The 15,510-nt window shown below is 52.1% G+C and overlaps 1 protein-coding gene across 3 annotated transcripts; it reads right to left on the reverse strand.

The window, feature by feature from the left end:
- Positions 1-415: 415 nt before the first annotated feature.
- Positions 416-15,484, reverse strand: TMEM127 (transmembrane protein 127). Of its 3 annotated transcripts, none has more exons than XM_033238847.1 (4): positions 15,342-15,484; positions 14,607-14,981; positions 4,618-4,782; positions 416-3,900 (listed from the first exon to the last, which is right to left on the reverse strand). In XM_033238847.1, exons 2-4 carry the CDS (start codon positions 14,848-14,850, stop codon positions 3,593-3,595), a joined length of 717 nt encoding a protein of 238 aa, XP_033094738.1. In that variant the 5' UTR covers positions 14,851-14,981; positions 15,342-15,484; the 3' UTR covers positions 416-3,592. The 3 variants fall into 3 exon arrangements, with proteins under 3 accessions (XP_033094738.1, XP_033094739.1, XP_033094740.1); XM_033238848.1 differs by having other exon boundaries at positions 14,607-14,958; positions 15,342-15,480; XM_033238849.1 differs by lacking the exons at positions 14,607-14,981; positions 15,342-15,484 and adding an exon at positions 8,807-10,837.
- Between the last annotated feature and the right edge of the window lie 26 nt (positions 15,485-15,510).

Consider the following 15,510-nt stretch of genomic DNA (forward strand, 5'->3'; position numbering starts at 1 on the left):
TTCCCTTCTCAAAATCCTTCCAGGGCTCCTTCTGCTGTTAGTGCCTTAGATGAGCGCCCCTCACCTTTCTAACCTCAGCTCTCACCACGTCCTGGCCACCAGTGTGCTTTTGCTCTTGCCATTCTCTCAGCAGCAGTGTCCCTACCCCAGTTCACTCCCACGTCAAGTGTGGCTCAAGCTGTGTCCTCCAGGAAGCCTTTCATTATCACTGAGGTCAGAACTGGCTCCCTTCTGGGCACAGCGCTTTTCCAAGTGGGCCGCCCACTTCACTCTGCCTTTCTGTGGACAAGTCCACCTCCTGAACTTAGGACATAAAATCCTTGCAGACGGGGTCCTGCCAGTCACTGTATTTTTCATGCTGCCTAATGGTGCTTTGTCTGAATGGACATGAAATGAGAGAGAACACGCTCCCGGCTTCCAAGAAAGACGTGTATTCGCCCCAGCAACAACAACAGAGACCTAAATGGGCTGCTCCCTGAAGGGAGCCCTGGGCTCTTACCGTGATGCACACGTGGGGCTGTGGGACCGAATGTATGAAGGAAGGAAAGAAGGAATGGAGAGAATGTGGGCAATCAAGGCCTGACACTGCCCTCCAGCAGGCTTACAGGCCACACTCCCAGGACTGTCTCTAGCCCCACACCTCTCCCAGTAAGATTCACTGCCTATGATTTCAAAGAAAGTGCAGTTTCTAGGGAGTGAAGGAAAACATGAAACATAGAAAATAAAAAGAGAAAAACACAAATTATTAAATAAAATTTAAAAATAGAGGGAAAAAAAAGTGGAGTTTGTTCTGCAAGCCACAGCCCAAAGAAGTCTATTTCCTCCCACAGGATGGCCAGAGTTTAGGAGCCGCGTTCTCTTCTATAGCTCACCAGAGGACGCAGTGTGAAGAGCTCAGGTTTGAAGGTTGGGCCTGGGGCAGGGGTCAGCTACTGTTGCTAGCTGTTCTAGAAAGACCTAGAAGCTTCCTGTGTGAAAACAGGATTAGGAGGCTCTGGGGGTGAAAGTGCCATGCACGGAGCTGGCCCACGCCAAGTCCCTTCTAACCATTTTAAATTACATCTTTGGCCAGGCGCAGTGGCTCATGCTTGTAATCCCAGCACTTTGAGAGGCCGAGGTGGGTGGATAACCTGAGGTCAGGAGTTCGAGACCAGCCTGGCCAACATGGTAAAACCCCTCTCTACTAAAAATACAAAAAAAGTATCCGGGCACAGTGGCACACGCCTGTAATCCCAGCTACTTGGGAGGCTGAGGCAGGAGAATTGCTTGAACCCAGGAGGCAGAGGTTGCAGTGAGCTGAGATCACGCCACTGCAGTCCAACCTGGGCGACAGAGCGAGACTCTTGTCTCAAAATAAAGAAAAAGAAAAAAAATTACAGCCTCATCGATGTCTCCTGCTTCTCTGAGATGAAGGGAACAAACCAAATCAGGAAAATTGTGACAAAAATGACAGGCAGCCATTGGCATTTCCATTCTTATTTGTGGTTTCTGGTTTTTTGGTTTTGTTTTCCTTTTTAATTTTTTCCTAGAAAAAAAACACAACCGGGGGATTTATATGACAAACTATCAGTGTCAGGATGGCAGAGGGAAAGAGAAAGAGGAGGAAGGCTCAGAGACATGGGGAGTGAGTAAAAAGTGGGTTCCGGATTGTGCGGAACGGTCCACAGGGTCATGTACAGGTCTGCAGGAGATGACCGGTCCCTTTGGCATGCATGTCCGGTGCCTGGTCTTCTGGTCTGCCTGCTCAGACGCCCATGGGCAGAGCGAGCTGGCCACAAGTAAACCTGCCAACGACAAACTCAGGACTCAACAGAAAGACTCAGTGCAGTTCCTTGGCTTTGTGCTCAGGCAGCCGGCGGCCTTTCTTGCCTGAGAGAAGAGTCCAGAAGAGCAGGAGAGTCGCCTTTGAACACACTCTGGCATCACAGCAGTGAACTGCAAGCAGCTGCCCGCTCGTGTGCAGGTGTGGCCCTCGCCACCCGCGCAGGCATCTGTCCGGACATCCCCAGTCAATCCGGCCAAAGGATGGGACATGACAGTCCCTTTCTAGCCACAGCGTCATAGTGTTGTCCATTCTCCAGTCTTGCTCAAACTATCGATCACTGTAAAGGTTCGAAGAGACTGTGATCCATTTCCTTTTCAGCTCAGCAGTGGACACTGAGTCCCAAGAAGCAAGTAACTTAACAAGGACAGGTTGGCCATCTGGATCTACACTGAAGGTCTTTCAAGTTTCATCCACTTTATGCCCAGATCTCAGGGCAGAAAATTCAGCCAGACCCAGAGCAAACAGGGTGGCCGAGTGATGGCTGAGCAAGAAAGGCCCAGCAGCGCACTGCAAGACCAGAGTACATTCAAGAGGGGGAGAGGGGCGCATGGCAGGCTGGAGCCCCTAGTCAGAGTCTAGGGCAGCACTGGGTCTGAAGGACACAGCCCGGCCTGCTGGGCTGACGGGGTGGGTCTGACGCCTCACGTGACGGGGCCCTACTGGTTGTATTCCTATGTGGAGGGTGGTGGGTTCCTGCCCTGTTGTGGCCCCTGTTCCTAAACTGAGGCCAGGTTCCATCTCAGTGCCGCAGTCCTGAGGAGCACCACGCTGGCCCGCCAGCCAGGCCACAGTCCTCAGCCCCACTGGGTTCCACAAGAAGGCCCCAGGGAGCCACAGTCACTGGGAGGGAAGGGGCCCGGGAAGGGAGGCTGCATTCTACTGGGAGAGACTCGGGAGGGGCTGCCATGGGCTTGGAAGGAGCTACAGCCCAATATTGCAGAGCCAAAAGGAATGGGATACATGTCTAAAAAGGGACAACAGTCTTGTCCCTATTTTAAAAACAGAATATTGTTGCTATTGCCTGGTTTTGTTTTTTTCCTTTTAAAACCACTCACATTTAAAAGGTGAAGGGCTGGGAGACGTAGTCCCCTTCACTCTGGTCCTTGACAGGCACCAGGGCCTCAGTCTCACGCTGGCTCCTGCTCTCTCTGCCTGGGCTCCAGCCACAGGAAGCAGAGAGGGCAGCAACGGCTCTGCCTTCCCAACAGCAATTCCCTCTCCCCATAAACCAGGGCACATGTGAGGAGAAGTCCAAAGAGTAAAGTGCACAGAACTCTCGGGAGCAGGTGGCCTGGGGGTGGGTCACTCCGAGAAGGAAGGGGTCTGGGGGGCGTCAGCCCAGAGCTGCAGCTGTGGAGCAAACAATGACCCCTGTGAGGTGAGCCTGCAGGGCACAGTCCCCTTTCCCTTGGGCCCTCTGACACTTCTTTCTGGGACTGTCCACGCTCAGCAGCTCTCCAAGGAAAGATACGGCCCATGCTGGAGGAAACTTGGATGACCTTCCCTGGCTGGTAATGACTCATGAACGTGAAGGGGGCAGGATGCGGCAGGAGGGAAAGAGTACATTATAGAAAACCAGTGGACCTCCGCTTCTAAGAGCAGGGATACTTGGATGACCCTAAAGGCAGAGTCTCTCCTGGGGAAGGTTTGGAGAAGATGGTCAGGATCCTACCAGTGAGGCCTGCTGGGGAAAAGAGCTCCTCTGGGTGCGAGAGGAGCTGCAGAGTTGGGGGAGGGGCTGCCGAGGAAGAGAGCCCAAGGCTGGCATTAGGGTGTGTAGGCAGGGGGTGGCTGGAACTGGTTGATGACCTCATATTCCGCCGGGTAGGGCTCGTTCTCCTCCATCTCGGAGAGCAGCTCCAGAGCCTGCTCCTCTTCCTCTGTGGGGTAGTGGCGCAGGAGGTTGGCTGCCGTGGCCAGGATTGAGGCGCCACCAGCTCCTGCCACCAGGTAGAAGCTAACGGCGAAGGTGACATAGACCTGGGATCCATGGTACTTCTTATGCTGCTGCTGCTGGGCCAGGATGAGTTCAGAAGCCCAGTAAGAAAAGCCAATGACGGTGGCACACTGCAGGACTAGGGGACAGAGGGGCAGCACGGAAGGGGAATTAGTGAGCACGCCATAGCCAGGATGCTTGAGGACCCAATCACAGCCTCTCTACCCAAACCCCATTCTCAGAGAACCTGCCTGGCCTGACTCTGCAAGGAGCTCTCCTGGCCATGGGATTCCTGGCCTGGCCTGAGGCTGGGGACAGCAGTCCAACCTGATCTAGGCCAGTCAGATTCTCTCTGTCTTAAGGAGCAAACAGGGTCATGCAGGTTGGGAGCTGGAGTAGGCACACCACAATTGGAACCAACACAGCAGTGCAGGCATGAGGGAGGAGAGCAGCTGCATACAAGAAAAGGCGGGTCTGCAGGGAAGCAGGAAGGTGGAGAGGAGAGAATCTGACCAGGAGCTCCAGGTGAGACACGGGAGATTGCCTGGTTCCTTCTTCACTCGTGCCAGGTCTGAGCCTCAAATGCCATTTTAGAGAGCTGGGAGCTTCTTTGTGGAATTTCTAGCAACATTTCCCCTCTACAGCTGGGCTGAGTGGGTTTGTGATCCTGGCAAGTTAGCAGCTAGACTGGAGCAGGCTGCTGACACCCTGACACTCTGGGAAAGACTGGAGCTTGGCACATGAGCTCCTGGAAGGGTGTTTGCTCAGAGAAACCGGAGCCCTCACCGGCAACTCAGACAGGATGCCCCTGCCCCACAGCAGTTCCTCCCCCACTACGAGCGGGCCCTCAGCTCACCCGTGAGGATATGCGCGAAGGCATAGCGACGGGTGATCTTCAGGGCGGGATGCTTGGGCCCAAAGACATCCAGAAGGAAGGCGGAGAGACTGCACAGGATGCCCAGGAAACAGAAGGCGGCGATGACCCGCAGGAGCAGCACTGTCTGGGGATTCATGCAGAAATCTGTAGGGGAGAACCACATTTTCAGGGCCCCAAGTAACGCCTGGTGCAGGAAGCCCCCACCTAGAAGGAGTCTGATCCCCTCACCACAGTCCCGGGAGCCAGGGCAGTTCTGGAGGACACTGTCTTAGCTCCTGCTCCTGGGTCGTCTGCAAGGAGATGGAACAAATTCCACAGTAGCAAACAGAAGCCCTCTGGGCCGCTGCTCTCCTGTACCTCAAGTCCTTCTCTCTCCAACAAGACTCGCCTGAGTGCAGGATTCTGCTTCACTGTCCATGCCATGCCCTTCTAACCATGTTTAAAGACCTGACATGTGAATGCTAGAGGATACTTTGAGCTGGCAGGAAAAGACTGACTTTGGAGCTGAGACAGCCAGAGAGGCTAAGACCACACAGGTCAATTCATACCGATTCTCCATTTACTCACTCATTCATTCCCTTTTTGTTCCAAAAAGAAGTTGAACTTGAAGACACTATGCTAAGTGAAATCAACCAAATGTAGGACAAATATTTTATAATTCCACTCATATGAGATACTTAGAATAGTCAATTTATGGAGACAGAAAATATAATGGTGGTTGCCAGCGGGTAGGAGAGGGGAGAACAGGAAGTTATCATGTAACGTGCACAGAGGTTCAGTTTGAAATGATGAAAAAGTTTTGGAAATGGATAGTCATGATGCTTGCACAACAATGTTAATGTGCTTAATATCAATGAACTCAACACTTAAAATGGTTAATACTGGGTGGCTGAGGCAGGAGGATTGCTCGAGGCCAAGAGTTTGAGATCAGCCTGGGCAACACAGTGAGACCCTGTCTCTTTGAGAAAAAAAAAAAAAAATTAGCTGAGCATCGTGGTCTTAGCTCCTTAGGAGGCTGAGGCAAGAGGACTGCTTGCGCCCAGGAGTTACGGTAAGCTATAATCACACCACTGCACTCCAGCTTGGATGACAGAAAGAGACCCTGTCTCTTAAAAAAACAAAATATTGGCCGGACGCGGTAGCTCACGCCTGTAATCCCAGCACTTTGGGAGGCCGAGGCAGGCAGATCACAAGGTCAGAAGATCAAGACCATCCTAGCCAACATGGTGAAACCCTGTCTCTACTAAAAATACAAAAAGTAGCCGGGCATGGTGGCACGCACCTGTAGCCCCAGCTATTGGGGAGACTGAGGCAGGAGAATCGCTTGCGCCCGGCACGTGGAGGTTGCAGTGAGCCGAGATCTAGCCTGGTGACAGAGTGAGACTCTTTTTTTTTTTTTTTTTTTTTTTTAAAAGGTTGGCAGGGCACAGTGGTTCACGCCTGTAATCCCAACACTTTGGGAGGCCAAGGCAGGTGGAACATCTGAGGTCAGGAGTTCGAGACCAGCCTGACCAACATGGTGAAACCCTGTCTCTACTAAAAATACAAAATTAGCCGGGCATGCTGGTGCATGCCTGTAATCCCAGCTACTTGGGAGACTGAGGCAGAAGAAGCGCTTGAACCTGGGAGGTGGAGGTTGTGGTGAGCCAAGATCGCACCTTCACACTCCAGCCTGGGCAACAAGAGTGAAACCCCATCTCAAAAAAAAAAAAAAAAAAAAAAAAAAAAAGGTTAAAATGCTAAGTTTAATGTTATGTATATTTTACCACAATAAAAAAAAAAAGTAAAATAAAGAAAAGAGGAAGAAAGAAGTTGCAGCAGTTTAGAGAAATGTGCAACTACAAGAAAGCATTACCTAGATTGTAAAGTTGGTAGACTACATCATCGCATTTAGTTTTGCTCCCTCCCTGAACTCTAGGAGAACAAAAGAATTCTTTTAAAGGGCAACCCACACAAAAAGAAAGGGAGGTGTAAAACAAGGCTCCAAAAACTGGAAAGTAAAGGGACACAGACCTACCTAAAAGGGACTCAGCAGACTCAGCAGAGCTGGGGACAAGCCGTCAACAGGAAAAGCTAGAAAGCAACCACATGTATGCCACAAAAGCCACAGAAGGTTTGGACAGTGCCAGTGTGCACACATCAAGGGCATAAATGAAGGAAAAGGAAGAGGCTGAAAGAAAAGACGCAGTACTCAAGGGGTTCCTGGGGGTCATGGTGCAGGGAGAGCCCATGACAACAACCACGCACCAGACACACAGAGCGACTTGTACTTCCCTCCGGTACGTCAGCCATTCTTCAAAAAACATTTCAACTAGACGACACTGTCTGTCTCCTTTGATAACTATGCAAACTGCAAAAGCTCCCAGAAGCATAGGGTAGAATAAAGGCTGAACCAAAAAGAAACCAGGCCATGATTAAGTATTTTAAGCTTTAATAAAAAGTAGGAAATGGGGCCGGGCACAGTGGCTCACGCCTGTAATTCCAGCACTTTAGAAGGCTAAGGTGGGTGGATCACCTGAGGTCAGGAGTTTGAGACCAGCCTGACCAATATGGTGAAACCCTGTCTCTACTAAAAATTAAAAAAACTAGCCAGGTATGGTGGCATGCACCTGTAGTCCCAGCTACTCAGGAGGCTGAGACAGGAGAACTGCTTGAACCTGGGAGGTGGAGGTTGCAGTGAGCCAAGATCACATCACTGCACTCCAGCCTTGGTGACAGAGTGACTCTGTCTCAAAAAAAAAAAAAAGCAGGAAATGGGCCTTAACTTCCTCTCCTTCCTCTGTTACAGTCACTAGCAAGTTCTTCTTTTATTTAGGTCATGGGTCACCAAGTGACTTAGGAAAATTTGGAAAGGGCTGGCAAGACTCAGGCTATATAGCGTCCTTTCCTGAACTTGATCTCAGGCGGAGAGGGTGTGGGATGTGATCATCAATCTCTAGGACACACCCAAATCACTGGGGCACTAGCTGAAAGCGTGTTCCCAGGTCCCCAGAGAGTCCGAGTTCTAGGTCTGGAGCAGGGTCTAGAAATCTGGATTGTAACAAGCAGCCTAGGTAATCCCCATGCAGGTGATCCAAGCCCCACACTTCAAGAAGCACTGGTTCCAGACCTCAGAGGAAGGTGGACTGATAAGGGAAAGTCCAGGAACCTGGGGACTGGACCTAAACCCAGCAAAGCTGACTTAGCCCAACAGATGCCAGCGTCACAGGTTCTGGGTAGAGGGAAGCCCTGGGCCTTTGGGATTGAGCATGCAAACCCTGCCTCAGGCTCAGAGTTCGCCCGGCAGAGGCTGGCTGGGCCCAGACAAGGCTCATAGGCCTCTGTCTGGCTTTGGGTCACCCACCAAGAAGCCCTCAGAGCTATCTGTCACGATCTCTTAGAGAAATGTGCAGCTACAAGGAAGTATTACATAGATTAGGAAAGTCAGTAGACTGTATCATCACATTTAGTTTTGCTCCCTCCCTGAACTCTACGAGAACAAAAGAATTCTTTTGTTTTGCTGACCATCTGTTTTGGGCCTAAGCATCCAGTCTGGGTAGCTGTCTACTGCCAAAAAGCCTGCCTGTGTGTGAGCCCTGCCTGCAACTGGGACCAGCCTTCATTGAACCCGCCCTGCAGTGCTGTAGTGCACGGGGCCTCACTGAAAGAAAAGCTCTAGGAGACAGGGGCTATCTCCAGGCTTTATTTTAAACATTATTAAGAGCTGGGAGCATTCTTCTTGGGGTCCATGTGGCATGTGGCAGGGATGGGGCAGTGTTCTTATAGTTAACCTGCCAGAGGCCACACGCCACTCTGCCGCAGGCCGTGTCAGATTCCACTCTCATTACTAATGAGGCCAGGCACTAAGGAGTAAGAAAAGTAATACGTGGGGGCTTCAAGGAGCCTGTATTGTTTCTTCGGCTGGATGGTGAGCACAAGGATGTTCATTTGATTATCCTTAAAAATGTACATCCATGACATATACTCCTATTGCCTTATGTTTCATTATACATGAGTTTTAGGAGTAAGGAGACATGAACACGATAAAAAGCTTCCGCGAGGACGTCCCTTCCCTTGTGGATGTCCACCTGCTCCTCCCCAAAGGCAAATATTGTTGGAGGGGCCTTGTACACCCCTCCTGGAACAGCCTGGGCACACAGATGGTCAAGTGCCCCCCCGGGGGATTTACCACAGCTCGGATGAGGAGTTGGGGGCTCCAGGAGGTAAAGTGGCTTCCTCCAGGCCACATGCTGCAGAGCTAGATTCCAAACTATGGTCAGGCTCCCCTGCACTGTGCTGCTCGGAATCACCAAGTACCAGAGTCCGCCACTGTATTTTTGCCTGGAGATCATCAATCAATTCCTAAAGAATTGTGCGTGAATGAGGGATCAGAAGCCAACAGGAATACCGTCAGAGCCATCCTCGGAGCCCGCTGCTAAGCTCACTAGAGGAACAGCTTGAAGCAATGAAATCTCTCAAAGAAGCAAAAAAGGTTTGGGTTATTAAGTCCTCACATGGGGAATTACTGGGCAAAGCCTGCCAGGCACGGTGTCCAAGCTCCTGCAGCACTGCCACCATCAGAGCCTGCTCCAGGAAGCGGTCAGGACACCAGCAAGGCTCGGGACCCGTGCCGAATCCTAGCTCTAGCAGAGACTGTGTTACTCTGGGCAAGTCCCTGGACTGCGCTGGTCCCTGCTCTCCCATCTATCCACAAAAACAGTAACATCTGCCCCACCCACTGCCAGGGCCTGCTGGGTGGGCCCGTGAAAGAGCAGCCACCTGGACTGTTCCTAACCAAAGGCTGCTTCAGCTGGGCCAGTGTGTCCCCTCGGCAGGCCTTTCCCTCTTCTACCAAGACCTCCCCGACCACAGTCAGCCTGTGTGCACCAAAGCCTACGAAAGCCAGACTCAGGGCCTACCCTACAAGTGAGACACTGTCATAGCGAGAAGAGACTTCCGACCTCACACTCCAACAGGTTTTGTTTCAATGTAACTGCCTTTCTCTACTCCAAAGCTGTGAGTCAACCCTCACGGTCAGTAGAAAACCAAGTGTGAACTTCCCACTGGGTAACGATAACAGACACCCCAGGGGCCTGCCCCATGTAACAGGCAGGCTTTCCTCAGAGGGTCTCAGAGCACAGCGGAAGAACAGGCGGTTATCCTAGGCAGGCTTGGAGCCCAGCTCAGAGGCTCTTCTGGAGTCAGTATCTCAGTGTTTCTCTCCTCCCTCCCTAGACATCGGGACAGCAGGGAAGGCGACAAGCACCTGCTCCCACGAGGGATTGCTAAAGAAAACCCCTGAAGGTTATGGACGTAGGATTTTATTTGAGAGAGAAATGGCACGCAAGGCAGGACCCTAACTTGAAATTCAAGCCAGTGGTGTAGTCCACGATGCCCTGGCTAGACACAGAACACCTCCTCTCCTCCAGCTGTGCTCTGGCCTCCTGATTTTGGTAAACACTGCTTGGTGGTGCCCTCTAATCATGAGGGAAGTAGGCAGCTGTAACAGGATCCCATGAACTGACTTTGCTCAAGGTCACTGGTGAGTCACCAGGCTAGATTTGTTTTGAAGGTCCTGCCTCTTCCTGCCTATCTGCCCATTGCTCTAACCACTCCTGACCCAAACAGTTTGCAGGCAGAAAGGCTACCGGGACTCCTGTCCTACCCTGCTCCCTCCTTGCTGGAGTCCCTGTCAATTAGAGACACTTCCCCAACGCCCCAAGCCCTCTCTATGCATATGTGCAACCTGCTCAGCCTCTCCCCACTGTGATATTTTTTAGCTTCCAGACAGGCCTGTGCACAGGCCTCTAACAGAGCCCTCTAGTGCCCAGCCAGGTTATCCCACAGAAACCAACAGGCCCCACGGGACCTGGCAGTGTCAGCTGCCCGGGTCACCACCTGTCAGGCACATAGGCTCTCCCTGGAAGGCCTTTGAGCTTCCACTGGCTGCTGCCAATTGAGATTCACCTGACTTCTACTCCCCAACTTCCTCATTCTCCAAAGATGCTTCCTGGGGCTGTTGCCAGTGCTCTTTGGTGGCCACACTTGAGAGGCAGAAAGTCTCAGAAGAAAGGACTATCTGGGGCCCCTCTTTCTGGAGCCATTAGAGGTCTGAGTATGTCTCCACCCAGGCCCAGGTTGAGAGCTGTGTGAGAAGCAGGCACCGCTTGCTGGAGCACTGGAGAAAACCCATGATGAGGTCTTTTTTTTTTTTTTTTTTTTTTTTTTTAGAAAAAGGGTCTCACTCTTTCACCCAGGCTAGAGTATGGGCCACAATGATAGCTCACTGCGGCCTCGAACTCCCGGACTCAATAGATCCTCCTGGCCTCCTGCTTCAGCCTCCCAAAGTGCTGAGATTACAGGAGTGAGCCACCACACCCAGCCCAGGATGGGGTCTTTGGAGCCAGCTTTCATTGGCTAAAGCCTCTGAAGCTTTGTGAATGACAACGGGAGAGTGGCTTTGCCCTGGGATCACCAACTAGAGCCTCAGCACTGAGGTGATGAAGTTATGACAAAAAGCACAGCTTTGGCTAGGCTTGTGATAAAACTCAACTAGAACAGGAAGGTGATAAGCCTCGGGCAGCTTTGATGGAAGTAAACTCGGAGCTCACTAAGGTGTTGCGGTAAGAGTATGGACTTTGGAGTCAATGTCCACTCGGATTAGCTGAGCAAACCACCCAGCCTCCCGGAACTGGGAGCTTTGTGAAGTGGGGCTGATGACAGTACCAAACAGAGATGCTGTTTAGGAGGAAAACGCAGGTCTGGCGTGTGCTTAGTGTAATGTCAAAGTGTGGCACTCGGGCAGGGGCTGAGAAAGGGTAAGGCTGCTCCAGGGCCTGCTGGCTGCCTGACTCCCATCACCTGCAGACACCTGCACGGCCTGTTCTCCCTCTGGAAGTATCTATACGCGTCCGGGAGCCGTGGCTCACGCCTGTAATCTCAGCACTTCAGGAAGCCAAGGCGGGTGGATCACTTGAGGTCAGGAGTTTAAGATCAGCCAGGTCAACAAGATGAAACCTTATCTCTACTAAAAATACAAAAATTAGCCGGGTGTGGTGGAGCAACTGTAATTCCAGCTACTCGTGAGGCTGAGACAGGAGAATCGCTTGAACCCAGGAGGCGGAGGTTGCAGTGAGCCGAGATGGCGCCACTGCACTCCAGCCTGGGCGACAGAGCAAGATTCTGTCTCAAAAAAAAAAAAAAAAAATCTATATGCACCACATCTGCGTTTGACAGCTCTGCTCCCTCCTGAGATGTGGAATACTCCAGGCTCCCAGGTCAGAACATCTGTTAGGCCCACTGGGTATCAAAAAACCAGTAGGTACAAAGACAAGGGAGAGAAGATGCAATCAGGGGTCTCCGTGATTCTTCTGTGATAGCTCATGAGGTGCCACTGCCAACTCTCCTATTCATGGGCACAAAGTGCTCCTAGGAGACGTCCACAGGCAAGCGAGTGGAAACTACACACAGATCTCTAAATATGTGAGCAAACGTAACGAAAAGGTTAAGAAAACATGCTTTGCAAAAGACAAAACGGAGCCTGAGTAATTTCTTTCTTTTTTCTTTTTTTTGAGATGGAGTCTCACTCTGTAGCCCAGGCTGGAGTACAGTAGTGTGATCTGGGCTCACTGCAACATCACGTCCCAGGTTCAAGCGATTCTCTTGCCACAGCCTCCTGAGTAGTTGAGGCACCAGCCACCAGGCCTAGCTAATTTTTGTATTTTTGGTTGTGATGGGGTTTCACCATGTTGGCCAGGCTGATCTTGAACTCCTGACCTCAGGCGATCCATCCGCCTCGGCCTCCCAAAGTAGTGGGATTCCAGGTGTCAGTCACCATGCCTGGCCTGGCCTGGCCTGAATAATTTCTTCAAAAGGGTAAATACACATGTGAACAAAGAAGAACCTGCACCAAGAATTTACTTCTTTTTTTTTTTTTGAGATGGAGTCTTGCTCTGCTCTGTTGCCCAGGCTGGAGTGCAGTGGTGTGATCTCGGGCTCATTGCAACTCCTCCGCTTCCGGGGTTCAAGCGATTCTCCTGCCTCAGCCTTCAGAGTATCTGGGACTACAGGCGTGCGCCACCACACTCGGCTCATTTTTGTATTTTTAGTAGAGACAGGGTTCCTTTCACCATGTTAGCCAGGCTGGTCTCGAACTCTTGACCTCAGGCAATGAACCCACCTCGGCCTCCCAAAGTGCTGGGATCAGAAGCACGAGCCACCACGCCTGGCCTTTTTTTTTTTTTTTTGAGATGGAATTTTGCTCTTGTTGCCCAGGCTGGAGTGCAATGGCGCGATCTCAGCTCACTGCAACCTCTGACTCCCGAGTTCAAGCGATTCTCCTGCTTCAGCCTCCCGAGCAGCTGGGATTACAGATGCCTGCCACCACGCCCGGCTCAAAAATTTACTTTTATTTTTAACATGCCTTCGACAAGGATACACACCAAAGTGAAATAATTATGAGATTGTTTCTTATGACAGCTGAAGTAAAACAAAGGATAAAAACCATAAATGACACAGCATCATTTTATATTGGCATCAACAGATGTGGGGTAGTCCCAGCTCTGCCACCCCCAACTGGGTAGCCTTGGGGAGATCATTCATTTTTCTGAGCCACAGCTAAGCACACCCCATGCGGTGCTAGATTTCAGAGATCTAGCTTTCTAGATCCGATGGGTCTAGTGGTGGGAAGGTGGTATGTGTGCCTCAAAGAAAGCAAGTACAGGGCAATGTGCTAAAAGAAAAACCACCAAGACTCATTCAAGCTTAACGCTCTTTGTACCATTAGCAACATGACACAGAAAAGGCTGCATATAAGGCCTCTGTCGTGTGCATAACTTTGGCTTTAATGAGCCACCCCAGCAAAGAGTACCATGAAGGTGAAATCCGGAAACAACCAGAAGCCCCCAACCTTCTACAAAATCACCCTACAGCTTCTCAAACTCAAGAGAGATGGAAAACAGTAAGAGAACACTCAGAGAAAGGCAACATTTGGCCACAAGGATGAGGCTTTTCAGCCTAGACCTGCAGTAGCAGAGTACGGCCCAATGCACAGCGGGGAACTTGGACCTTTTCACCGAATCCTGGTGCCTGAATCCTTCAGGAGGGAACATGAAGATATCTAACAGGAGGTGCTTCTGATAGGCGGTGCAATAAACATCTGGAATGCATCACAGCCAGGGAATAGCACAGAGAGGATATAAGACCTTCAAGATGCCTCAAAAGACCTTGGGGTTGATGAACTATGCTGTTACTAAGGACTGTTTGGGATACATTGATCATTGTTAGGGTAAAAAGCAAGTGATACAGTCCAGTCCTGTCCTCACACTACACAATTTTTACTGGAGACAAGACTGGGCAGGATAAACTACGGGGCCCATAGGACCCTCCCATAGCCTGCTGTCTATCTGGCTGGAAAGCACGATGATGAACAAAGCAACCTTGCCTTTGTCAGGCACACTTATAATGGTTCCAAGAGCCAAATTCCAACTGTTGTACTGAGGGTGGCAATGGGACGGTCTTCCGATTACCTAAAATGCCACAGATGCCCTTCTTCTCCAATACACATCCGATTACCACAGAACTCTAAAATACCTTTTAAATCCTAGTCATATGAAAAGTTCCTTTTTCTCCATCAATCAGTCTGCCCCAAAGAAGCTTTTCCGTATCTCACAGACTCTCAGAAGGGGCCAGCTAACTGTGATACCTAGCACCCTTATCTTTTCTCGATACACAGCGTCCTTCCTCCAGCAGAATCCGAAAATAGCAGCAGTCCGGATTAACATGGCTGTGAGGAGTAGGTGCTTAGCTGAATAACATCAGAATTAATGAGGGGCCGGACCCCAAACAGAGCCACCTGGTGGGCATGAACTCCAGGCAGCTATGGAGCCATTTCCTTCAAGCAAGTGTCTGGTCCCTGGCTATCTCTGCTTCAGCCAGAACACATTCTGCCCCCCACCGAGGCCTGAAGGGCCAGCGCGCAGCGCCCTCACCTTTCAGCAGATCCGGGTGCACATAGCCCAACACGTCGGAGACCCCCAGCTCCTGGCGCGAACAGGTGCCTCCGTGGATGTGCAACCAGGCAGGCTCGGCGAGGGCAGTGCACAGCGCCGTGATGGACAGGGCGCCAGGCAGGGCCGAGGCCAGGCTACGCTCCGGCTGCTTGGGCAGAGCGCCGCCTCCCGGACTCCTCCGCCGGCGCCCTCCGGGCAGCCCTGCGCCTCCGGGGGCGTACATGCCCGGGGCCGCCCGCCGTTGCTCCGCAGTCGCTGCTGGTCGCCACCGACCTCCGCGGGACGCGCAGAGCCTGACAGTCCGGTGGAGGAGAGCAACGCTCGGGGCTCGCTGCAGGTGAGACCGGCACTGGGCTGTCAGGGTTGACACCAGAGGATAGGGGGGTGGGACCCAGTGCTGACGGAGACGGGGAGGGCTGCGGGGATTCGGGGGGCGGAGACAGGAGACTCCGGAATGGGATTGCGGGACGAAAACTGGACAGGGCCGGGGGCCAGATGGGGTCTGGGCAGACTCGAGTCTCCGGGGGACGGAGGGATCGGGGATCGGCTACCGCGGGAGCAAAGACCCGGACTCAGGGTCTCGGCCAAAGGGTGCCGAGGGGCGGAGGACCGGGCTGGGCCGCGGGGATCAGGGAACGGTGATCTGGGACCGGCGGTTTGGAATGTGACCTGTGCGGAGAAAAGACCCTCCCCACGCAGCCCATTGTTCCTCACCAGTCAGCAGGCCACAGGGCTGGGATGGCGCCGCTCAGCCCAGTCACGGGCTTCTCGGCAGCCGGGGGCCGAGCGTTCCCAGGCCCCAATCCCGCAACGCCCGGACAGACCCGGGTTCGATGCACTTCCGGCTTCCTCCTTCTCTGCCTCCGCCTCCTCCGGCTCCCCG

The sequence above is a fragment of the Trachypithecus francoisi genome, unplaced genomic scaffold (assembly GCF_009764315.1).
Source record: "Trachypithecus francoisi isolate TF-2019V2 unplaced genomic scaffold, Tfra_2.0 Lachesis_group17, whole genome shotgun sequence".
Lineage (NCBI taxonomy): Eukaryota > Metazoa > Chordata > Mammalia > Primates > Cercopithecidae > Trachypithecus > Trachypithecus francoisi.

Coding starts and splice junctions, on each gene's coding strand:
- TMEM127 (XM_033238847.1), bottom strand. CDS start 14,850: ATGTACGCCCCCGGAGGCGCAGGGCTGCCCGGAGGGCGCCGGCGGAGG. Junction 4,783..14,606: donor GCACCCGGATCTGCTGAAAG/GTGAGGGCGCTG, acceptor TCTCCCCTACAG/ATTTCTGCATGAATCCCCAG. Junction 3,901..4,617: donor CTTCGCGCATATCCTCACGG/GTGAGCTGAGGG, acceptor TCTGTCCCCTAG/TCCTGCAGTGTGCCACCGTC.